General features: G+C 50.9%; 8 protein-coding genes across 8 annotated transcripts; 4 read left to right on the top strand and 4 right to left on the bottom strand.

Annotated features, from left to right (window-relative positions):
• Positions 1-260: 260 nt before the first annotated feature.
• PENARI_c014G02278 (uncharacterized protein) lies at positions 261-494 on the bottom strand (the record flags this gene model as incomplete). The annotated part of the gene is made up of 2 exons (XM_022633436.1): positions 261-391; positions 485-494. 2 exons carry the CDS (start codon positions 492-494, stop codon positions 261-263), a joined length of 141 nt encoding a protein of 46 aa, XP_022486503.1.
• Positions 495-1,030: 536 nt separating this feature from the next.
• PENARI_c014G10412 (mannose-ethanolamine phosphotransferase GPI13) lies at positions 1,031-4,903 on the bottom strand (the record flags this gene model as incomplete). Its single annotated transcript, XM_022633609.1, has 3 exons — positions 1,031-4,028; positions 4,120-4,637; positions 4,868-4,903. The coding sequence occupies 3 exons, from the start codon at positions 4,901-4,903 to the stop codon at positions 1,031-1,033; spliced, it is 3,552 nt and encodes a 1,183-aa protein (XP_022486515.1).
• Positions 4,904-5,372: 469 nt separating this feature from the next.
• On the bottom strand, positions 5,373-5,903 carry PENARI_c014G05041 (uncharacterized protein; the record flags this gene model as incomplete). Its single annotated transcript, XM_022633491.1, has 1 exon — positions 5,373-5,903. The coding sequence occupies one exon, from the start codon at positions 5,901-5,903 to the stop codon at positions 5,373-5,375; it is 531 nt and encodes a 176-aa protein (XP_022486491.1).
• A 4,036-nt stretch (positions 5,904-9,939) lies between these two features.
• On the top strand, positions 9,940-12,794 carry PENARI_c014G03169 (mRNA-binding protein PUF3; the record flags this gene model as incomplete). Its single annotated transcript, XM_022633459.1, has 4 exons — positions 9,940-9,969; positions 10,022-10,178; positions 10,226-12,331; positions 12,379-12,794. The coding sequence occupies 4 exons, from the start codon at positions 9,940-9,942 to the stop codon at positions 12,792-12,794; spliced, it is 2,709 nt and encodes a 902-aa protein (XP_022486661.1).
• A 1,414-nt stretch (positions 12,795-14,208) lies between these two features.
• Positions 14,209-14,886, top strand: cwc21 (U2-type spliceosomal complex subunit CWC21; the record flags this gene model as incomplete). The annotated part of the gene is made up of 1 exon (XM_022633533.1): positions 14,209-14,886. The coding sequence occupies one exon, from the start codon at positions 14,209-14,211 to the stop codon at positions 14,884-14,886; it is 678 nt and encodes a 225-aa protein (XP_022486693.1).
• A 261-nt stretch (positions 14,887-15,147) lies between these two features.
• Positions 15,148-18,811, bottom strand: PENARI_c014G11248 (ATP-dependent RNA helicase ECM16; the record flags this gene model as incomplete). Its single annotated transcript, XM_022633626.1, has 2 exons — positions 15,148-18,561; positions 18,608-18,811. 2 exons carry the CDS (start codon positions 18,809-18,811, stop codon positions 15,148-15,150), a joined length of 3,618 nt encoding a protein of 1,205 aa, XP_022486714.1.
• Positions 18,812-19,033: 222 nt separating this feature from the next.
• PENARI_c014G03398 (uncharacterized protein) lies at positions 19,034-19,547 on the top strand (the record flags this gene model as incomplete). Its single annotated transcript, XM_022633464.1, has 2 exons — positions 19,034-19,207; positions 19,254-19,547. The coding sequence occupies 2 exons, from the start codon at positions 19,034-19,036 to the stop codon at positions 19,545-19,547; spliced, it is 468 nt and encodes a 155-aa protein (XP_022486523.1).
• Positions 19,548-20,496: 949 nt separating this feature from the next.
• Positions 20,497-22,926, top strand: PENARI_c014G10546 (uncharacterized protein; the record flags this gene model as incomplete). The annotated part of the gene is made up of 8 exons (XM_022633615.1): positions 20,497-21,342; positions 21,390-21,578; positions 21,631-21,806; positions 21,861-21,972; positions 22,028-22,088; positions 22,147-22,421; positions 22,476-22,576; positions 22,638-22,926. The coding sequence occupies 8 exons, from the start codon at positions 20,497-20,499 to the stop codon at positions 22,924-22,926; spliced, it is 2,049 nt and encodes a 682-aa protein (XP_022486684.1).
• Positions 22,927-23,704: the final 778 nt, after the last annotated feature.

Below are 23,704 nucleotides of genomic sequence, written 5' to 3' on the forward strand. Positions count from 1 at the left end.
TATCCAACCATCTCACCCGCCCGGAGCTCTCTCAGGCAGGGAAGACGGTGCTCATCACGGGCGACCACACGGGCATCGGCTATGCGATCGCACAGGCTTTGGCCCAGGCCAGCGCAGAAAGAGTCATCATCATCGGCCGGTGGGATACCTTGGTTGCTTCTGCCGCGTCACGTCTTTCATCCGAGTTCCCCTCGACTCAGACCTTAGGGCGCTGTTGCGATATTGTCGACGTGTTGTCCCTCGATCGGCTATAGAAGGATCTAGCCAACGAAATCATCCCCATCGACGTCGTAGTACTCAACGCAGCTAAGCTTTCGGCGCAGCCTATTATCGAACTTAATAGGGACACTGTGTGGCAGGAGTATATCATCAATGTGAGGACGCACCTCGACTTATATGTTATTATTGAGTTAGAATCCGTTACACGGTATGAACGGTATTGTACTGAGGGTAGATGCTTGACCGCATAGCTATAGTAAATTACGACGAGCCATAATTGCGGGAATTTACACCTGGTGAAGGTATGTTCGAAGCACGTATATTTTAGTTATGAACCGTTTCTCCGTATGTTTGGTTGGCCTTATCAGATCTCGTGCAGTACCTTATACTCTAGAAGCCCTGTGTACAGAATGGCTATGTAAGATCTACTTAGTCGGGGGCTATATAACTTTTCTGACTATGATTATAGTTATAAATCTATAGGTACCAACACATAGCAGAACCAAACGATAAAGAAAGAGAAAAGATAAAGAAGGAAGGGAAGGGATAAGAAGGTAGGTAGGTAATACAAGATAGATAGAAAAAAGCGCATGTACACAGTCACAGCGCAGCGCGGAAGCAGAAGCGCGCCAACACAGAAGATGGAGGGATCAAGCAGAGAGAGAAAAAAAAAAGAGAAGGAAAGACATAGCATATCATGAAATGATACGATATGACAGTGGCAAGGGGGAAATACCAAGCGCAATGCTTTTAGAAGAAACGCAAAAGAGAAACCAAACCACCCAATGCAAAACGGCAATCACCATGGACATCACCAACCAAAGACCTCACCAACGCTAAGCGTACTCCAACGAACACCACCAACAGCAACAATCATCAAGACAGCATCCACAACCGCCAAGACAGCCGATCCCATCATAAACCGCGGATTGAAGATGCGGTAGAGCATCAGATGGCGACGGAGATGGCCAGCCCACATAGTCGTGGCGAGATTGATCGTTGCCAGATAGAGGATATGGGTACCAGCAGCTTGAACGACATCGGAGAGGAGCCGTGTAGCCGGGTTTTTGGACGGTTCAGAGGCAGGCACGCGGTCGTGAGTTTGCAGGGGACGTTTCCAGAGGACGGTGAGGGGGACAGCGATGGCAGCTAATATTTGAGCGCCGAAGGTGTTGAGTGCAACGAGGAGCGGGGACCAGGGGTATTTGATTGTTGAGAGGGGGATAAAGGCTGTTTCCCACTGGATGGAGCTGAGGGTTGCTTGGTGGCCTGTTTTGAAGAAATAGAAGGAGCCCAGGACGCCTAGGATGACAGGGCCGATGGAGGAGTTGGACATTGTTAGGGCGTTCGTGTCTAAGATTTCGAGGAGGGAGAGGATTTGGCAGAGGAGGAGGGCGATGGCGCCTTGGCCCATTGGCTTTTGCATGAGGATGATTGCCAGGGCGAAGTTGATTACTAGGAAGAAGAAGCGGGTGCCGTAGACATTGCCGAAGCCGAGAATTGTCACTGTTGTTCGGGGACCTTGTTGTTGGCCGGCGATTATGGGGGCTGGGGGGGCGATGGGGTCTTCGGTTGGTTTTGTTACGTTGATGCTGACGCAGGGCTTGGAGTAGAGGTATGCACCAGTGCCGGCGGCGAAGGCGAGAGCTAGAACGAGTTGGGCGAGGAAGACGCGCACGGATTTGAGGGTTTCCTTGCTGAGGGGGAGCCACTCGCCGTCGTCGGCGCCTTCGAGCATCCAGAAGAGGGAGGTGATGAAGAGGCCGAGGCGGAAGGCGAAGCCGATCCAGAGAGCTGCGGCGCCTTCGTAGGACTTGGAGCCGGCGTAGAATGAGCGGACTACGCTGGGGAGGAAGAGGGTGACCAGGAAGGGGATGGCGAGTTGCCAAGGGGCGGAGATGGAAGAGGTCGAGGAGGCGTAGTAGGTCGAGCGACAGAATGGCATTTGCTCCTCACGGCAGAGGCGGGAGAAGGATGCAATGCGGCCTAGGATCACGAAGAGGACGGAGTGATACACACCGAGGACGCGATCTGTGGTCTGCTTCTGGCGCATGGACGAGATACCCGCGCATACACCAAAGGTAGTAAGGAAGAAAAGCAGGATCTCATCTTCCCAGATGGTGTATGAGTTGGAAGCAAATCCAACGGACTGGGAAACAGTGAAGAAGAACGCAAGCCAACCCCACATACCATTGGGAAGTGGCACAGTCAGGTTCGCGGGCTTCGTGACAACGGCCGGCAGAGCTCCAACAATGCTTCCAGCCGCAGCCAGAAGCACAGCGGAATCAATGATGGTCATCTCAGTCAAACCAACCAATGCCAAAACAGAACCAGAAACAGCACCGACACCAGCACCAGTCCCCGCGAACGAAAGCAAGCGAGGAGTGAGCTGGGTCCGATCCATCTTCAGGCCTCGTGCATAAATAACCAGCAGAACAATTCCCGCGAAGAGAATCACAACTCCCTGAATCATACTAGGCACATCGAATCGAGCCCATAGGCCACGGCAGACATCCAGAGTATGCCGCTGGTGTTTGCGGTAAAGCTCATTGCTAGCGCGGGCAGCACTCGACTTAGACGAAAAGCTCTTGGAAGCAGACTTCCACTCCTGTTCAGCAGCAGAATAAAGCAGCATAGACTCCTCGTCATCACCAGCGCCTCTGGCAATGCCATACTGGTGCTGATATCTCTTAACCTGAGCCGAAGTCAAGCGGTTAACAGTGGCCAAGTTAGCCCAGTTCTTACCACCAGCGCCGGAGAAAGCTTCTTCGATAGGCGAGCCCAGGTTATTGAATGGGATGGGCATTCCAAGGAGCAAGGACAGTGTGGGAACGAGGTCAATTTGAGGCACGAAGCGATCATGAGCGAACTTGGGTGGGAGGACTGTATCCTGGCTCGTTCGGCCGAAGATACCACGCTTGGAGTACATCCACAACGCAGCCTCGACCTCGTCATCAGACTCGCCGCCATGGTCGCCCTTGGCATCCATACCGTGGTCACCCATTACGACAAGGAGAGTCTTATCATCAAGGGCTGCGATAATCCGCCGAATAACACGGTCCATTTCCTGTAGCTTGGATGCCATGGCAGCATGGTTGGGACCGTACCGATGGCCGGCATGATCCACACCGAGATAATGACCAAAGATCACATCCCACTTGGTACTGTTCTCGGGATGAAGCAGTGGGAAGAGATGCTCTGTGACGCCATTGTCGACGGTATGTAAATCCCACACATTGAACGAATCGTATGCATGAGTGAGGTTCTCATTGAAGTAACCTGGGAACAGGGAATGCCATGTATCATCGCCGAGGTGGACTAGACTCTTCCCCGCGTGGTGCAATTGAGCAACGAGATTGTCTTCATCAATGGCTGTCCCGGCGAAGTTGGAACCTGCGTCGATGAAGGTGGGCAGGGTACCCGTTGTCAGGCCTTTCAGGCGCTGCAGGGTTGTTGTCGGAGGGTCAGCGATGAACGGGAGAAGGAAGGCGTTAGCTGGGTTTTGGAAAGCCGTCTCGTAGAGTACGGGGATATTGTCGTGGAAAAGGTGGGCAGTTTCACTTTCGTCCTTTGAGGCAAAAGGCACGGTAAAGTCGTAGCGAAGAGCATCGATAATGATAACAATAGCTTTGTCAAAAGTTTTCTCGTGCCAGCAACCCTTTTCCTGTCTAATTCCCAGCGCGGTCGAGTGCGGTTGAGCAAGGACTTCTTCGAAGGGTAGAACCTCGCATGATGATTTATTCTCCAAAACCATGCGCGTGAGAAGGAACCCCTTTGTGAACAAATATATACCTGCAACATGCAAAAGCCTGCAGTTACCCAATGTCAGCTCAGCATTCTTCTCAAACTCGTCCAGTTACAAGCTTGAAGCTCCGCCAAACCTGGAAACAGCCCACTCACATTATCCACGCCAGAACACCCAGCACACCAAGGTGCTTCGTCTTAAACTCATCCTCCAGCGCCAGCGCCTTCTGATCTAACACTCCAGTTTGTTTGCGCCTAGACTGCGCGGCCGGGCTTCGAGGCCCAGATGCCGAGAGACCGTGTTTGGAGGCATTGGGCTTCGAGCCAGTCCCCGCAGCCCCTGAAGCAGGGTTCGCAACCATTTCCACGGTAAAGGGCGCGTTCGAACGTCTGAGATTGGGGGAAAACGGCGCGCCAGGTCGCGGTCTGGTATTGTGAGATAGAGCCCACGGACTAGAGGCTAGAGGGGTCCGGGAGGGGTGGACACGGTGTCCGAAGATAGTATTCGAGGGTAGGGAAGCCGGAGCAAGCGCAAGCACGGATTGAGCCGAGAGAACCGGGTCAGGCAAGGTCCATTCGAAGTGGAGGGGGAAAGGTATAGGTGGAGGGTTGAGGGCGGAGGTATAGTTGCGGAGGTCCAACCCCTTTCTGTGCTCGTCTGTGGAACGGCTTCCCTATGGATCGTGAAGCTATAACATGTACATGGCTAAGCCAGTGGAATAATTGAGCGAATTTGCTAAAAAGAAAAAGAGACCGAAGTTCCCTGACGTCGCGGAACGGACGGGTTTGGAGGTCGGGCTCGGCGATTCTGATTCGCCGAGTGGATACAACTACACACAGATACACACAGAAAAATGATATTGCAGGTTTGCCATGGCAAAACATAGGAGGACTAAGTACATACATTATCCAGCTGCCGGGTACCGAAGAAAAGGCACATAATAAGGTAAGAAAGTAAAGTAGAGGGTGTCCCAAAAGAAACAAACTAGGACTCCCTAAAAGGGTGTGAAGAAGAGAAAGAAGCAGAAAGGTCGCGTGCATGTATTTCGAACCCTAGGAACGTGGCAGGGTTGAAAGGGACATGGGGGACCAGGCTCAAGAATCAAACGCCAGAAAGCAGAAAACGAAAAAATCGGCAGGCCCTCGCTATGAATGATCCAGCTTCCGTGTACAGGTGGGCCGAGCTATCCGATGGAGATGATAGCTCCATGGGGTAGGCCGGGTTGGAACAGAGACTGAATCCGCATATGTGCAAGCCGTCAGGCCAGATCGGGGAATAGGTATGTAAAGGGGTAGAATCGGAGAAGATGTTGGAGGGTTGTCATGCTTTTGGGAAGTCGTCGAAGAAGGGTTCGAGGTGAGCGGCTCTGCGGGCAAGCTCAATGGCTAAGTTGGGTAGCAATGTTCCTCTAGGAGTATGTCTTCATTTCCTTCTCCTTCAAACCGCCCATACGCTCAATGTCGAGGGACTGGAAGCGATCGGCGTCGCTGGTCTGGTAGGGTGGGAGCTCTTCATGGCAAGGCTCCAGGCCGACACTGCCGGCATCACTGATACGAACTATCACCATACGGCCAGACTTGCGCTTGCCGCTCTCATCTTCTTCTTCGGGGAATGTGATGCGAATCTCAGGCACGGGACTGGGTGGTGGGCTGTCGGAGTTCTCCATGAGGTTGCGCTTCTCGTCATACACTAGGACGGAGTCGGTCTTATTTGTGGAAATGGTTAAGCGGCGGTTGTTGGGAGGGCTTTGTCCGTTGTAGACTGGGAGAAGCGATTCCTTGCGAGTGTTACGCTTGCGGCGGAGGACCATAAGACCACCCACGAGGGCGAGGGCGAGCAGAACCAGAACGAGGAGAGCAATCAGAAGGTCGACCATAGCATTGGAGAGTCCACCGTTATTGTCATCACGGGCAACGAGTCGGGGGAATATGTTCATCATCTTGGCAGGTGTAGTCGGATATCGGATGTCGAACTTTGTTTGTTGATTGTCGATTGTAAATTGTCGATTAGCGTCAGATACAAAGTGAGGATGTATCGAAAATCGTTTGATTTGGAAAGATCGTCGATGTTTTAACGAGTGACAAGGATTCAATCCGGGGGGGATAAACAGTGGAATGGGGGGGAAAGGGGTCAAACAGGCTAGACGCCAAAGAGTGAACCTAGTAAAGAGTGGACAGCAAGGTGAGCCAAAAGAGTGAAGCAAACACCTGCGATAGGGAAAGGAATGGAGGAGGAGAATGAAGGGAAAGCAGAAAGGGGAGAAAGGGAGGAGAGACCTAGAATTCTATTGTTAACCAGAGCTAAGCTGATCAGGGCTTAGCGTTGCCTGGTCACCAACGAACGGTCATGGCCACAGGGGGGAGCCAATCAGGTGTTGGTGCCTGGAGGTCGGACCCTCTGGGGACTCATTTCCTTGTTTTCCCCCTTAACGTTAGTTATGGGCTAGAACATATGCTGTTAGTATAATGGCAGGTCCACTATGTTCATGGTCCTGTTCATATTGATATTTATGTCATGTTCACGTTCACAGTGGTGACTCGTGCCTGGGTGACACAATAGGCGCCATGGCACTAATACCTACCTGTAAGCAGGAAATGTCTCAGTGATCAGTGATAGGAGATTGGATTCATGCACAGTACTCCGTAAAAAACCCTGTTATACGCGTCAACAAACCTTGAATCATAAACAACCATTTTGGTAGGAAACAAACAATCCAAAGTAGGGGTTGATGTAGTTAATGTCAACAATGTGGTGATGTGGTGGTGCGTTACACTTGAAGCGTAAGTGGGCGCCTAACCAAGTTCACATCATAGCCACCTAGGCACCAACATGCAAAACTGATAGAAATTAGTCATTGTGTAAGATTTTGCCGACGAACAGTCAGTTATGGTGTATCACATTATTCGACTATCCATATCCAAAGAAAAGAAGAAGTAGCTGAAGTCTCCGGCTTATGTTCACAACGCGGGTGATGCGAAATATATAACCACCAACCTCCACCACCTCCACACAACGTTCCGACTCGGACAGTTTGGACTCAATAGCCTGCTAGGTAAGTTAAGCATATCTAGACACATTCATTTGATATACAGGATCTTTCAACTGTGTTTGCCACATGCTTGATGTATCAATCACTTCATCTGCATGTATCCATCTCGCATGATTTGACCGCCACATCGGCAACACACCGCACTAGGCACGCGGTCTGGTGCAGTGTTCTTGTACCCAGTAGTCATTATTGTAGTCAACTGTAGTCCACTACATCAGTTTATATTTAGTAGAGTGCTTTGATCTTGTCGGGGATCGGGCTGCGGCTGAGGAGTATACTACAGTCCAGTACCCCGTGTCCGTGGCCAAATATACAGTACACCCGGGCATTTTATTGAGCATCAAAGTCAGTAGCTGTACTGCTAATGGGGCTGTGTATTTTGAAACACTCTCTTGCCCGACTGCATGACCGTACTTCATGGTCAGGCAGTAAGAAGTGTTGGCATTTGGTTTGTCACTGAAGTGTTTATACAGTAGTGGTAGAGAATATTGGGAGCTAACAGTGTCAATAATGACGAATCACTCATCAGATCCAAGACCTGATCAAATACAAATACCCCCGAGTCTACCTACTGAAGTACATCTACCCGCCAAGACCTGACACTTAAGATCAAGAACCCAACCAACTCCGTACGCCACCATGTCAATTTACCAACAATGACCTGTCCCACACTGCAGCCTTTATAATGCGGTCAAGAGGCCAACACACACACTACAACAGACAAAACGTGACCTGTCACAGTTCCGGAGAAAAAGCCGATCACGGGTAAAAACGAAGCCCCAAAGGGAGCGCGCAACAGAGCGATCTAGTGGGCGGCAATCGGACGCAAGGCAAGCCAGAGATCCGGGGAAATCAATTGCTGCGAGTGATGGTCTGACACTCGCCCTGTGCGACCCCTGTGCAAGGATCAGCATCCCCTGTCTCGGCCTTTCAATGTCGCCTGAAATTACACGACAATGACTGTTCAGAACATGCCAGATCCATACCAGCCCTGGAGTGTCAGATGCCGCAGATACCGTGGCAGATACCAGTGCCAGACAGATGCTCGATTCCAATGCCAGACCCTTTGGGTCAAAGGGTCAGTGTGACGAAGTGAAGTAAGGGGCTGGCCGAGTCTATGGAAGTTTCTCAAACCTTTTTTTTTTCTTTACAGTAACTTATTTGCATCTACTATGAGACTATTGGAGATCGTTGAAGGGGAAACAAGAAACAGAGATAAACAGTGATATTAACATAGAAAGAATATACAAACAATATACAAATCAAATAACAAATGATATACAAATGATATACAAATAACATACAAATAATATACAAATAAACCCCTCACCACCTGGAATGACCTAAGAATGTCAATATAGACATAGGATATAGAGAGGGAATAAGCGTAACACTTTTAACTACTTTAACTACTTTTAACTAATCTATGAGGGTCCAGTGGGCCCGCAGCAAACCTTCCGGGCCAAGTTGATTGCCGGGAACTATAAAGCTTCTCTATCTATGCTGGTCTAGTGAGTACATATAGTCGGCTCCGTTCGGCACTGTGATGCTGGTATGCTCTGACCCTGGATCTCCTCGCCCATGGAAAGTCAACACATGCCAGGGAGGAAGTAGTGGCTAGGAACTATTGGCCGGTATCAAACTCTCTGTGACTTCAGGGTTTCTCGTTCAACCAGGTAAAAATGGTGTCCCTGAATCAGTTTAGTGTCATGTTCCAGGGTCGAGTTGTTAATGCCAGTGAGTCAACCATGGGATATAGCTATATTCCAGCTCTTCGTGACCTATATTGGACCTAATTGCGAGAATGTAAATCGTAACTGGGAGGGGCTAAAAAGAAGCGCCGGGAGGGAGATCGCGGTGACCGTCAGAAACCCAAGCCATGTATTGTGATCGGGTCAGGGTACTTCTACCACCATATTAATTTGCTAGTGGTGCAAGTACCCCAAGCCATCAGCCAGGATCGACCTTCTTCATCGTCATCGTATTACGGGCAATACAGCGGCTGATCATCCTTCAAACTCGCATCATTTTTCTTTCCTATCTATCGCATTTTCCTCTTTCTTTCTTCCCCCCTTTGCTTCTCCTTCTCCTTCTCTCTTTGTTTTTTACCCGCCACAAAAGGAATTCCCATTATACCTGCTTGGGCTGTCAGGCGCTTGTGTGACAGCTGCACCTACATTAATGCCCTCTCTTCCACATTCTCATCAATCGACCCACTAGATTCTGGGAGTTTCATCGAAGCGCATTCCACTTACTACATCCCCCTTGCCTATCAGGGCCCTAACTCCATTCTCGGGGATCGTCCTACGGCGATCTGCAAACTGGGAGATTCCTGGAGCATGCACGGAGCAGAGTAACGTCGCGACGCCTCCTTCAGAACCCTCCGGCTGCCAACTCTGGCCCCTCCCCACACTGCTGCAGCGACAAACAGAAAGGGTGATAATATCGTTCCAATTCTTTGTCACCTTGCATCTGCTGTCCCCGACCGTTTCTGCCACCTCCAGCATTTCTCGCCTCTGAGCTCCTCCCTTCCGTCTCCCTTCTTCGTGATCCCTGTATAATCTGTACATGTCCTTGGGTTGTGAAGATTCAAGGCTTTTCTCTCGTTCTTTCCACCCTTCGTCCCCTCCTTTGGTGAGTCCCTGTACACCCTACCCTGGCTCCTCAAGACCTGGCATCCCAATGCAACCTCTATCCAACAGTAGCTAACAAGGGTCGCTCTTTTCACAGTCTTATATTCCTTCGTGTACGCCGTTTCTGGTGCCTGGTGCCCGCTTGCAAATACTGGCCGACAACGACTTCGGTCCATCGTTTAGCTCTGTGATTTAAAAACAGACCTCGATCTTTCTGCAAATAGTCGCTCGCCGTTCGAGCACATATCGACTGTCGATCCGCCGATCGGAGATTTCCTGGGATGGCTTCTACGATGTCCGCCAATGCAACCAGCGTACATAACGTGAGTGGGATGCGACTTGGGAGCCATTGGATCAATAATAACGTCGGTGCAGGTACGGGCAAGCCGGGCTTCCAACATGGGTTCATCAGGGATGAACGACCGCAACCGCGGATCTCACAGCAACAATGTCGGCAAGGGCTTCGGCGCTGGGAAGTCTACCTGGAACAACAACATCTGGGGTGACTCGAACCTAGGCGGATTCGGAGATGGTAAGTGATCGTCGGTCGTGGTGGAAGCTTATACTGACGTGCGCTAGATCAACACATCAGCGAGACAGCTTTCGAAGGCAAGTCAGGCTCAGGCTCTCTATTGTCGACATCGGAGTCCGATGGCTGGTCAGGACGCGCCAACCTTCCCTGGAGTACTGTCAATAGTGGCAACTCTACCTTCCAAAACCGTGGCCTGGCCACCTCTCCGATTCAGACGCGTGCCAATGACCGCAGCGCGCCCGTCATGAACGAGGCTGGTGATAGCTCCTACTTTTCTCTTCCTCGCACTACTGGCATCGGCACCTCAGCTGGCACCGCAAGCCAGCGTCCATACCTTAACGCTGCCTCTGAGGGTGTTTCCCCGTCCGGCGATGGCATGACATTTGGTGGATTCGCTGGTCGACGACAGATGAACTCCGGTCTTGGGGGAAGTCCTGTGGGAACGACCTTTCCCGTCAAAGCTGGATTCCCGAACGCGCTTGAAGGCGCGCGCCAGGATGACATGGCCGCCTCCATGGGGATCTCCTCGCTAGGCTCTGGAATCCAGGATTCCATCTCTCCACCCCAAGGCCGCAGCAGTCTCTCTCACGTTTCTCACAACTCTGCTTCCTACGCCGCTCAACGGCCAGCTCACTCCGCTCATCCTTCTTTCTACTCGGAAAACCACAGCGTCGATGGCCGCTATGGCGGCTCCATGGATCTCAACTCTGGATTCAACAAGCTTCAGCTCGACGGTAACTACCCCCAGGGTGTGCAGCGCCCTGCTTACGTCGCCCACGCCTCCTTCGATGGCACATTTCCTCGTGTGAAGTATCAGAATAACGACGATGCTGCCTACCAAGGACTAGGCTACACTGCTGAAGCCGCACAGGACATGCACCTTGCGTATCAAGCTCGGTCTCGCACTGCTGATACCGGCTCCATTTCGCCCTCGGACTACGCTCGCATGGATAGCCCTATTTACACCGGTGTGGATGGCACTGCCCAGTACCGGAATGCCGGGGGTCGCGTTGCTGATAGCCAGGCGGCTGCCTTCGAGCGTCGACTGCGCACCCTCCATGAACAGGAGCTTGCCCAAGCTTCTGCTAATGCGGGCCAGCGCATGCAGTATTCCCCTGCTTATGATTACCAAGGCTACCAGACTGCTCGCCTCAACGCTCTGTCAGGATTCTACCCTGTGGCTCACCTGGGTGGACTGGGCGCAACTGCTCTGGTCTCTCGGAATCAACGCGACCATGACCCCACCCAGGTTGTTCGCAGCCCCCTTCTTGAAGAGTTCCGCGCCAACAGCAAGGGGAACAAGCGGTATGAGCTGAAGGACATCTACAACCATGTTGTTGAGTTCAGCGGAGATCAGCACGGATCGCGCTTCATCCAGCAGAAGCTCGAGACTGCGAACAGTGATGAGAAGGAGCAGGTGTTCCGCGAGATTCAGCCCAACTGCCTTCAATTGATGACTGACGTCTTCGGAAACTACGTCGTCCAGAAGTTGTTCGAGCATGGCAACCAGACCCAGAAGAAAATTCTGGCAAACCAGATGCGCGGCCACGTATTGGCCCTGTCTACTCAGATGTACGGATGCCGCGTTGTGCAAAAGGCTCTCGAGCATATCCTCACCGACCAGCAATCTGCCATGGTCAAGGAGCTGGAGAACCACGTCTTGAAGTGTGTCCGTGACCAGAATGGTAACCATGTTATCCAAAAGGCCATCGAGCGTGTTCCTTCGCAGTATGTCCAGTTCATCATCAACGCTTTTCGCGGACAGGTGAACCGTCTTGCTGCCCACCCATACGGCTGCCGCGTCATCCAGAGAATGCTGGAGCACTGTGAGGAGGTCGACCGCCAGTCCATTCTGGCTGAGCTGCACGCTTGCACATCCAACTTGATTCCTGATCAGTTCGGCAACTATGTCATCCAGCATGTGATTGAGAACGGTGATGAAAAGGACCGCACTCGCATGATTGACATTGTCATGGGTCAGCTCCTCGCTTACTCCAAACACAAGTTTGCTAGCAACGTTGTTGAAAAGAGTATCGAGTTCGGTGCGCCACATGAGCGCCACCATATCATCTCTACGTTGACATCTCCCAACGACCGTGGGGAGAGCCCTCTGCTTGGTCTCATGCGTGACCAGTATGGAAACTACGTTATCCGTAAGTACCTCCCTCCCTTGGCGCAATCTATACTAACCCCTCTAAAGAAAAGGTCCTCGGTCAACTCAAGGAGGCAGAGCGTGAAGCGCTCATTGACCAGATCAAGCCGCTTCTCAGCCAGCTGAAGAAGTTCAGCTACGGCAAGCAGATTGTCGCTATTGAAAAGCTCATCTTCGACCCAAACTCCCCTGCGACCGTGCCTATGTCCCACACTACCTCGACCACTCCCCCTAACTCTCACAAGTCCTCTCCTCAACCCATCAAGCGCTCACTCCCCACGGAACAGCCACGGGCCTTTGTGGGCAACGCACCCCCCACACCTCCCCCCACAGACCCCCAGAGCACGGTCGATAGCTCCCTCGAGACCAAGGGCCTCGCTAAAAGCACAGTGACCTCGGTCTCCAGTCCCGAGACGGGCAGCACCGGTGTTACCGTCTCGGTCGATGTCACCAGTGCCCACTAATTCGTTGCACACATTACCACTTGCTCGCCCAACATAATATTTCTAATCCGAATCTGATCGGAGCCGAGTCAACATTCTTGTTCTTTATCTAATATGGAGCGTATACATACAGGGGAATCCCGCGCGGATATATCTCACCAACGTCTTATGTGATTCTCCCCTTACCAACATGGCTTGTCGGCGCAACAATAGGGCCGGAATTTGTTTTTATTTCTTGTTTCTTGTCGATCTCGGACCTGTCGATTCCTATGTCTTATTTTCAACCTCTTATTTCTTTCCATGTCCTTTCTTGAAATGTTCATTTACTCTTACGACGGTGTTTCACCACCCATCTTGTCAATGCCTTCGCTGTCTATGATACTGGTCCAAGGATCAGATCTGATCAAATCTATGAAATGGCGTCTTGTGTTTCTCGTCTTGTCTTATTTCCTGTTTGTCTCATTTATCTATTGTTTATTGTTACGGGTCAAGGTCTGGGTTCATGGTCATGGTTTGAAGGCACAGGGGGACTTATCAGGAATTTCAATCAGACACATTCGCCGGATCGACTCGATTGATCCCGGTACGATTTCCTTCATCGAAATACGAGAAAAGATTCTATCTACTTGCATGACCTTCATGACACAAACAAACAGCACAGCTTAGCTCGGCTTCTTTTTACACTTAACCCATCCTAAGGTCCAGTCGGACGGTCCATGTTATGTGACTTCTTCATCTGAACATCCACATCGACTAGAAATGTGATCTCGGACCTGCCGGTACATCCCGATCTCTGCTCACTATGTCCATCCTTAGACTTGTTCTGTTTGAGCCTGCCTCGTGTCAGTCGAGACTAGGCTATACAATCTCACGATCTACGTTCTCCAGAATGGAAAGTGTTGCTTGACATGTTTGTTGCCACCCCTGTCACCTTGATATTCTCTTCCTCACCCCTGTCCTTGTCTTGCTCACACTCTAATAATGTCCCCCCGTTTCCTTTCTTGCTGTGGCTGTATTACCAATGCATTATGACTTGATTTTATTTTTCGCTAGGTCTTGTGACCACGTCCAGATAGATGGAAGTAGTAATAATGCAAGAGAGCTTAAAAGATTGTTACATTGTCCGTACTTCCTTTTATCATATCTGCTTAACTTGCTTCGTACAGTATATGGTTGAGACTCTCAGCATAGTATAGCCTTATCACCACGTGACTGATAAGACCAATGGCGCATTTTGATCTCCATCCCTCAGCCAAGTTACCCCCCAGCGGAAAACCCCTCCGCATATCTTCCGCGCGCCACCCATAGCGCGTTACATCGTCGCAGACTGAATACATCTGTGTGGCCAGCAATCAACCGAACAACAACCTATACAACACCTAACCACCTCACCACCAAACCACCACCAAACCACAACCACAACCAACCACCCAAAATGTCCTCAAATGTCGGCCTAACAACCCCAAGGGGAAGTGGCACATCAGGCTACGTCCAAAAAAACTCCGCCTTCATCAAACCCCGCAACACAGGCTATGGCGCCCCATACCCACCAGTCAGCGGCGCCAACGGCAGCAGCCCCATGGATCGCCCCTTCAAGCAACGTCTACCAGACAAGCAGATCCTGGAACATGATCGGAAGCGCGCAATCGAGGTGCGCGTCATGGAGGAGAGAGATCGACTTGAGGAGGTCAATGAGAGGATTGAGGAGGAGCTGGCCAAGAACAAAAACAGCAAGTCGAAGACAAGCTCTAAAAAGGACAAGGAGGAGGGTGATAAAGAGGAAGGCGAAGACGCAGACGATGGTGAAGAGAAGGTCCTTACAGAAGAAGAAATTGATGCGCGGTGCGAGATTCTTCGGGTCCGGTTACTTAAGGAGCTGGAAGATGAGCTTCAGGGCGGGGGTGGGAGTGGCGTGTTTAAGAAGCCTGCTGCTGGGGGCAGGGATAAGAGGCATCTTAAGTCTTATCAGGTTCATGAGCTTGCTGAGGCGAAGATTGAGGAGAGTGAGCGGTTGAGGAGGGCGCTGGGTATTCGGGAGGATCGGGAGACGGGGGAGCTTTCTAGTTCTAGGGATTCGAGGGATAATCGGGAGAGGAGGAGGGAGAGGGATTAGATACCTATCTGATTGCTTGATTTGTGGCGTGGATATGGATGGATATGCATTTGCATTCTTGTTGTTCTTGGGTCGTATGGTGTCTTTGGTGTTAGATTGATAGGCTTGGAATGAGTCAATTGTATTCATATTTTCTTCCTCTTGCATTCTTATCATGCTATGTCCATGCTGTGAGTAACTTTATGACCAAATGAACAACTGGATATCGTAATCTCATCTCATCTATAATATACACCAAATGCAAAACAAAAAAGAGATCCATCAAGCAACAAACTTCTCAATAACCCACCCAGCCTTGGGGTCCTTCTTCTGAACAACCTTCTTAGCAGGCATAGGCCAACCGGTACTCCCAGCATCGCCAACAAGCGAGGGAACAACCCAACACGACCTCCTAGGCGGGACGCCATCCAACGCATCGGCCTTCCCAATCGGCTTCCCATACTCAATAAGCGGCGTATCGTGCGCAATAGCAGCAAGCTGAAGTCCACTGGGGACGACAAGTGGGAACATACGGATCTTCGGCAGGGCATCAGTCACCAACGCCGCAGACGACTGCTGCAGATGCGAGTAGATGATATACTGGGGCATTTCCCTCGGCGATAGTTTAGCCAGTAGGGAAGACGGATGCACGTAAACAGCACGCTCCGCTAATTCCTGATGTCCACTCCCATCGCGCGAGCGGAAGAGGGTAAGATACGGCACGTCGATGGCACGACGGGAGGCGCGCTGATTCTCCGGCGGGACGGGGGCCAGATCAGCGCGGATAGCGACCTGATCGATGAAACCAGCTGTGACGATTTGCTTGAGCGCTTTAATTTGTTTGGCGGATGGTTCTGGGAGGCGGGGTTGGTAATCGGGGACTTGGCCTGGGTTGTTGGAGCGCACGATGTCAGTTAGTTGGCGGCGGAGCTGGGTTGCTTCTTTGAAGGCCTTTGCGCGGAGGAACATTTTGTCGCTGAACGCTTCGCCGTCCGAGGCGTAGGCGTAGGCACAGATTGCGCTTAGGGCTTTTAGGGCGTCGGATGTGTCGTCGTGTTTGCTGAAGAGGCGGTGGGCGCGGGCGTGGGCTTTGTTGCGTTGTTCGCGTTCTGTGTCTTCGAGGCGGTCTGCATTTGTGTAGATTTGTTTCTTTTCGACATCTGAGTCCGAGTCTGAGTCGTCGTTGGTCTTTTTGGGGGCTGGGGGGTTCGGGTCCAGTTGGTTTTCTGGGATGAAAAGGTCGCCCACTGCAAGGGCTGCTACTAGGGCTATCACATAGGGCATGCAGCCGTGCTGGTGGCCGATGTGGAGCATCTTGCTGAACCGTGGGGAGAGCGGGTATGTTGAGAGACGGCGGCCGATTGGGGTGACTTGGCCGTCGGCTGAGAGCGCGCCGAGGTTCTTCAGGAGCTTTTCGGCCTTTGCGAGACCCTGGCGGCTTGGGGGTGTTGGGAAGGGGAAGTTGATGACGTTGTGCAGGCCCATGCTCTTCATCTGGAGGACGACGCCTTCGATGGGTGTGCGCAGGATCTCGGGTTCGGTGTATTCGGCAAACTCGCCTTCGTATACTGCAGATGAGTACATTCTGTAGCAGTGACCTGGGCCTGTTCGACCGGCACGACCGGCTCGCTGGTTTGCGCTGGCCTTGCTGATCCAGCCGATTTGGAAGCTCTGGACACCTGTGAACAGATCGAATTGCTTCTCCTTGGCTCGACCGCAGTCGAAGACGTACTTGATGCCGGGGATGGTCAAAGAGGTTTCAGCAACGTTGGTTGCGAGGATGATGAGACGAGAGTTCTCTGGTGGCGGCTCGAAGACCTTCATCTGTTCCTTTGTGGGGAGTTGCGAGTAGAGAGGCAAAACGTGGACGCGTGTTGATGAGTCCATAGCCTCTTCGCCGAGATCGAAGCCGTCGTCTTCCTCTTCGTCATCCAGGCCTGTAATTTCCATGTCGCTGTCATAATCGTCAACGCCAGTATTGTCCATCTCTGTCTCACCCAGCTCTAGATCCTCGGCTTCCAGAGGTGCTTCGTTGGCCGAAAGCTGCACCTTTGCGTTCGTAGTATCTCCTCGCTGTGTTGGCTTGAAAGCCTGCTTCAATCGCTTGGAAAGCTGGCGAATTTCATTTTGTCCAGTCAAGAACACAAGCATTCCACCGGGAGGTAGCTTGCGGTGTCCACGGGATACCTTGCGGAACGCATCCTCAACGTAATCGCGCTGAGTGCGGCGAGAGAAATGCACAGAGACAGGGTACTGCCGACCCTCGGCCTGAACCAAGGGAGGTGCACCATGGCGGAACAAACTCGCGTTTTCAGTGAAATCGGAGATTCGCAGAGTGGCCGACATGATGACGACCTTCAAGGGCTTCACGGACGGATCCTCCTCGCTCAACGACTTGCGCAGATCAACGATACGACTGACCATTCCAATCAGAATATCGGTGTTGACGCTTCGCTCGTGAGCCTCATCAATGAGGATGATAGAGTATTTACGGAGGGCAAAGTCATCCGCAATCTCTCGCAACAGGATACCATCAGTCATGAATTTGATAGCGGTTTTCTTGGAAGCAGTGCTCTCAAATCGAATTTGATATGAGACTTTGTCGGCATGTTGACCCAGTTCTTGGGACACACGGTTTGCCATACTTACGGCCGCAACTCGTCGAGGCTGCGTGACACCAATAAGACCGGGGTTCGGGCTGTCTGGGCTGCCGAAACCAGATTCGAAGAGGAACTGGGGAAGCTGAGTTGTTTTCCCGCTACCAGTAGCACCCCAGATGACCACGGTGGAGTTGTTGTGGATAGCTTCCATGATCTTCTGCTCCTCGCCGACGACAGGCAGACCGAGACGGGCGGCTTGGATCTCCTCCGAGCGGTCCACCGGGACACTGTATGCCTTGCGGTTGGGATCGCCATGGGTAACCTGGAGCTCTCGGGGAAGAGGCTCTTCCTCGCTGACCTTCTGCGGCAATTTGGATGGGTCGAATACCTGCTCTTGCTGGGAGATGGCCTCGCCGTCATTCGGTTTGAAACCCACTGCTTCGTTGATTTGTTGAACCGCCCAAGATTTGAAGGCTGACTGGCGCGGTTGGATCTTTGCAGACTCGTCGTCCATATCTTCGTCCTCGTCTTCGTCCTCTTCATCTTCAGAGTCATCTTCATTCTCCGAAGAGCCCTCGGAGGAAGTACCCACTTCATCTTCAGAACCCTCCTCAAAATCACTTTCGGACCCAGCCTCGTCCTTGTCGCTCACATCTTCCTCCTCGTCGTCCTCGCCCTCTTCCTCATCTGAATCGAAGCCCTCCCATGCAACCTCTGGTGCAGGTTTAGGTGCGGGCTTCTTCTTCGGTGCGCGCTTGCGCTTCTTGAGAACCGGGAATCCATCAGGCCCGAGCTCCAGAGGCCGCTTCAATCCACTACCAACAGCTACATCAGGTTGTGTCTTTGATTCCACCTCCGGGTCTGTCGCGGGGTCGGACACCTTGAGATGGACATCCGAGTCGTCGGTCTCATCTCCGGAGAGGTCGGCGGGAGCATCGCGTTTCGCTGCTTGACCAAGCTTCGGTAGGAGTGATTCGTCTTCCTGTCTCTTGCGCTTGCCCAAATCTTTAGAACTCTGCAGTGAAGAGGTATCGACCGAGGATTTGGCGAGTTTCTTCAACAATTCGATGTTCTCTTCCTTTCGAAGTTTGTTTTCCTGCGGAATGTTAGAGCCATTCTTCCAATGCGAGCGGCTCACATACAATATACTTGTCTAGACGCTTTTGTTTCTTTGCGGAGACATTGGTATGCTGTTCCCGTAGTTCCTCCTGCAGCTTCTGTCGTCGTGCCTCTTTCTCGTCCTTGGAGACCGGCTCGAGCTGCGCGGCGTTGGTATCGGCCTGCTCATTGGCCTGGGCTTGCCGGTGTTTCTGCTTTCGCAGACGTGGCGTAAACTTGGGCGGCATACTGAAATACCACAGCCACAGCCAAAAAAGTCAAATAGCTAGAAACCGAGAGCTGCGAGCTAATTGTTCTTCGTTGCTGGAAAAAAATCGAGGCGGTGTAATACTGCCGAGTTGGCTGTGGGGAAGTGCCTGACCGCCTTTGAACCAGTGAGACACTTGTCGAACAACGTACCTTCTATCACCTCTTGACTTTGCATATAGAAATAAAAGACCTTCATTATTATGGCTGCACCATTTGATGTCAATGCCTTGCAGGAATCCCTTGTCCTCCCTTTTCCGGCGGCCACAAAACAGGTTGCGGGGTTGGTAAACGGGGTCCAAACAGATGTCATGACAATGAGCTTCAGCGATAAGATCATGGTCACGATCTCACAAGCAGGTCGACTAGCACACTGGGTATGTAGGAATGTATTGAATTGTGAGCTTCGCTAATTTCTTACAGTTGCACGTACCAATGGAGAACCTCAACCCCGGCACTGAGGGTATGCACACCATGCCCGAGGGAGAGGATAACCTCTTGCCTTTCAAAAATTTGACCTCAACCACTCTACTGGGTGGCCACTCTCCTGGACAAGATACAACTGGCCAGCTCCTCGCTCGTCAAATTGCAACTGCCATTGCTACGAAAACGCCCAGTGAAAGTCGGCTGCTCGTTGTCGGCCTGGGACTTGGCCAAGCAACCGCTGATCGAGATGCATTCTTCGCGATTGTCGATCTTGTGCTACAATGCATCTGATTTGATCGCTGAACGAAGAAAAAGCCACAACATACAGACCTGAAATCAAATGCCCACATCTGCATGGTGAAATGAGCAAGGGATTTGTGCTCGGCGATGAACAACTTAAAAAATTTGCATCCATTGTCACGGATATGCGAGGTCAATGAAACAGCGGTGCAGGATACTCTAAATATCCAGTTTTACCGGATACGATGACTATGGAACGACAAGAACCGCTTGGAGCTACCCGACGGCTCCAGGCTGACATCTACCACCTCCAGACATCAGCAAAAGAATGTCGATCAGAGACCGCGTGGGTAAATATGTTTGGCTCAGTTGGTCTTTGCCGTCTGAAGAATGTGTCTCTTAGTCTCCCAGCTGAGTCTCTCGAATGGCCCTCTCTCCATCTCAATGGCACATGCACAAAGCTCGTATCGATGAGGTTTTCCAGAACAGTTGATGTTTCTGCCGGTCAGAATGAAGAACATTCCGTTTATTAACGAGAACCCAGCGCCAGATTCCAACGAGAGTGAATTTTTAGTAGACATAGTTGGCTGTACGTATATAGCGCCGGAATCAACGAAAATAGTGCAGTACATCAGACCTTTAATTAGAATATAACCGATCAACTGAGCCGGAAGCTAATAAAAACATAAGCAGGGGAAACCGATAAAACATATGCTTTGATATCGCGGGATGGCCACCACGTGATCACATGTCGACAGACAGGGGTTCCACGGCGACAGCGAGAGCAACACAGTAAAATGTGAAAGGCGTATTGAATTTTCACATATATTACCTCGCTATCGATTTTAACACCCTTGCAAGTGCAGCTCATATGTCTTTTGCTGCACCTTGCTGATACCGTCGTGAGAGCCTCCTACATAAACCTTCCATCATTGTTCATTGTTTCATCGGTCTTTCATCGTCTCCGATCTTATCGATCGGCACACAATAGCGTGCGAAAATGCATGAAACAGATGATTACGAGATGAGGGCCGCTATCGAGGCTTCTCGAAGGGAGATGGAGCCTGGTCAGCATGACAAGTCATCCAAAGCATCCCATCCCACCTTTGTGGATTTGACCGCCGATTCTGATAACGACTCGGATATTCAAGAGGTTTTTCCTAAGTCAAAGTCTGTGGTCAGCTCTGAGGCGGAAGATGATCATGGTGATGAGGAGCTACAACGAGCTCTGGCCATGTCCTTGGAGATTAACAACACCAACAACAAGGACAAGGTTCCCGAAGACAAGAAACCTGACATGACTTCCATTGCTACTCAGGCTAGCTCTGTTCCAGTGGGACTGTCTGGACTTGACCGAAAGCAGATGGAACAAGAACGTCTCGCTCGTCTTGCTAAGCGCAAGGCCGTCGACGATGCAGCTTCCCCAGAAATCCAACCCCATCGAAAGATTCCCAAAGTCGCGCCTCCTTCAACGGAGTCTCCTTCGGTTCGTCAGCCAGTTATTTCTCAGCAGCATCTTGTGCCAAGTCCCATCCCTCGAGCGGATGCTGTTCCCAAACAACGCACATATGTCTGCCCCCAGACTGCGGCAAATGCACCGGGTCTTGATATCCAGCCAACTGCCCGCCCCATGATCCAGTGGCCTCTCGGCGCCGTCAAGAAAACGGCTCTAGATGGCTTTCCCCGCCAGGGAAATGATATCACCATCGAAGAAGTCATCCAACGAAGCGAGCTAGAGCTCGCTATCTTCAGCTCGTTTTTGTGGGATATGGAGTGGCTGTTCACGAAGCTTGATATCCAGAGGACTAGATTTATGCTTGTTATGCAGGCGAATGATCAATCTCTGGTAAGAAAATTCTCCCCCAGGGCTGATACAGACTAATAATATTGAAGCGAGACCAATACATCTCGGAGACTGCTGATATTAAGAACGTTCGTCTGTGTTTCCCACCCATGGATTCGCAGGTATTTTGCATGCACTCGAAGCTCATGCTGTTCTTCCATACCACATACCTGCGGATTGCAGTTCCCACTGCAAATCTTACTTCCTTCGACTGGGGCAGGGAAAGTTTGATGGAAAATGTTCGTTATAGATTCCCTCCACCTCTTCTTTGTGATTCTAACAACATGGCAGACCGTATTTCTTATTGATCTGCCCAAGATTGGGATCTCCACCCAGAAATCCCAAACTCCATTTTATGAAGAGCTGGTGTACTTCCTTGAGGCCACTACTCTTCACCGCAACGTGATCGAAAAACTGGAAGAATATGACTTCAGTGAAACTGTACGATATGCGTTTGTTCATACAATGTAAGTATCTTCCATCTCCAAACCTTGGGCGAAAACTTCAGCTTAAAATAAAAGCGGCGGAGTCAACACCGGAGAATCGTGGCGGCGAACGGGATACTGCGGCCTAGGTCGCGCCCTGAAAACTCTCGGGCTAAATTCACACTCGCCGGTTAACATTGACTACGTCGTTAGTGATCTTCTTTCACCCTTTGCGTTACTGAATTACTCATGTGGATAACCAGACATCGTCTATGGGAAGCCTAAATACTGGCTTCCTACGATCGATCTACCTCGCCTGTAAAGGTATGTTCCCCTTTACATCAGGACAATTGGCACACATGGTCTAACGGATTATCTCTAGGTGAGGACGGTGTACTGGACTACACTCTCCGTACGAAACCCACCAAATCGGGGGCCGAAGCTCACAAAAAACTCGTGAATGAAACCAACAAAGAGTGCCTGGAGCGTTTCCGCATCTATTTCCCATCCGACCAAACCGTGAGAGCGTCACACCAAAACCCCGATAATACTGCGGGCACGATCTGCTTTAATCCAAAGTGGTGGATGAAGGAGGATTTCCCTCGGCGAGCACTGAGGGATTGCGAGAGCTTGCGGGGATCTTTGATGCATAACAAGGTGAGTTACAGCCTGACCTCAGGGCTCCTTGCGCTAATATATATTGATACACAGCTTGCCTATGTCCACCGTTCCAAGCCAATCCCTCTGCCAGACAACAATGAATGCCGGGGATGGGCTTACGTGGGAAGTGCCAACTTGTCGGAGAGTGCTTGGTGCGTATATTCTTACATCAGTGATATACTCGCCTACTTGAACTGTACTAATACAAACCAGGGGCCGTCTTACCAAGGAACCCAAAACCAATCAGTACAAAATGAACTGCCGCAACTGGGAATGTGGCGTGATCGTCCCGGTCATCAACAAGAGCACTGATCCAAATGACAATCAGAAAGCGAAGGAGAAGGGTAAAGGGAAGGACAAAGCGCCTGAGATATCTTTCGAGAATGACGATGCCCCTGCTCCTCTCCCCGTGGAGCTATTCCAGGACACCATCCCCGTTCCCATGAAGATTCCTGCCGCGGAGCTCAATCAAAACCGGAAGCCCTTCATCTATGGTGCTTAACTTCACTACGTTCGCTTGCTTCCTTTTGGAAGTACGCGTGTCCATTTGCTCTACCTTGCAGTTTCCACGTGGCTACTACAATTCTTATTGATACCAGAGGCTCCTGGTCTTTGGTTTCTTGTGGAGACTTTTGCAATATGGTTGCGAAGGCCTGAAATCCTTGAAAGAACAGGAATGAGTTGGGATGTGTTGGAGCTCGGAGTAATGCATGAGCGAGTACTAATTGACAGACATTGAATTGCAAATGAAAAAAGAGGGAAAAGTAAGTACCATCTAAGAAGCATTCAACCTGTCTATCTGTGTAGTACATTCCTTTGTGCTCTACTTCAACGAAGCTGTATACAATATCTCGAGACTTGGGATTAAATGACGACTTCATTCGGCTAGTCTGTAGACGCCGACTTAGTTTTCTAGATGGTATGCACACTAAAATCACCCATGTATCTTTTCTTGATATAATGCTGGCTCCATAAAACGACCGACTTGTAGATTAAGCAATACATAAGGTGATATAAAGATGGAGCGTGAAGTTGTGTACGGGCTTGTGCTGTGACGATGTATAGAGACATTGACCGAGAGAAGGTGGTGGTAGGCAACGGTACCTAGAGTAAGTGACCTGATACTGAGGCGTGAAGCTCCCCCATGTTGGTGAATCCTTTCTTCAACCATTCACCTACACAGTTCATCTTCCCTTCAACCCCAAAACCATCCCGTCTTGACACCATCCTATCATGACGGACCGAAACGCATATCCCAAGTACAGGCGGCACCAAAGTCG

This window comes from Penicillium arizonense, assembly GCF_001773325.1.
Source record: "Penicillium arizonense strain CBS 141311 chromosome Unknown PENARI_contig014, whole genome shotgun sequence".
In the NCBI taxonomy this organism is placed as follows: domain Eukaryota; kingdom Fungi; phylum Ascomycota; class Eurotiomycetes; order Eurotiales; family Aspergillaceae; genus Penicillium; species Penicillium arizonense.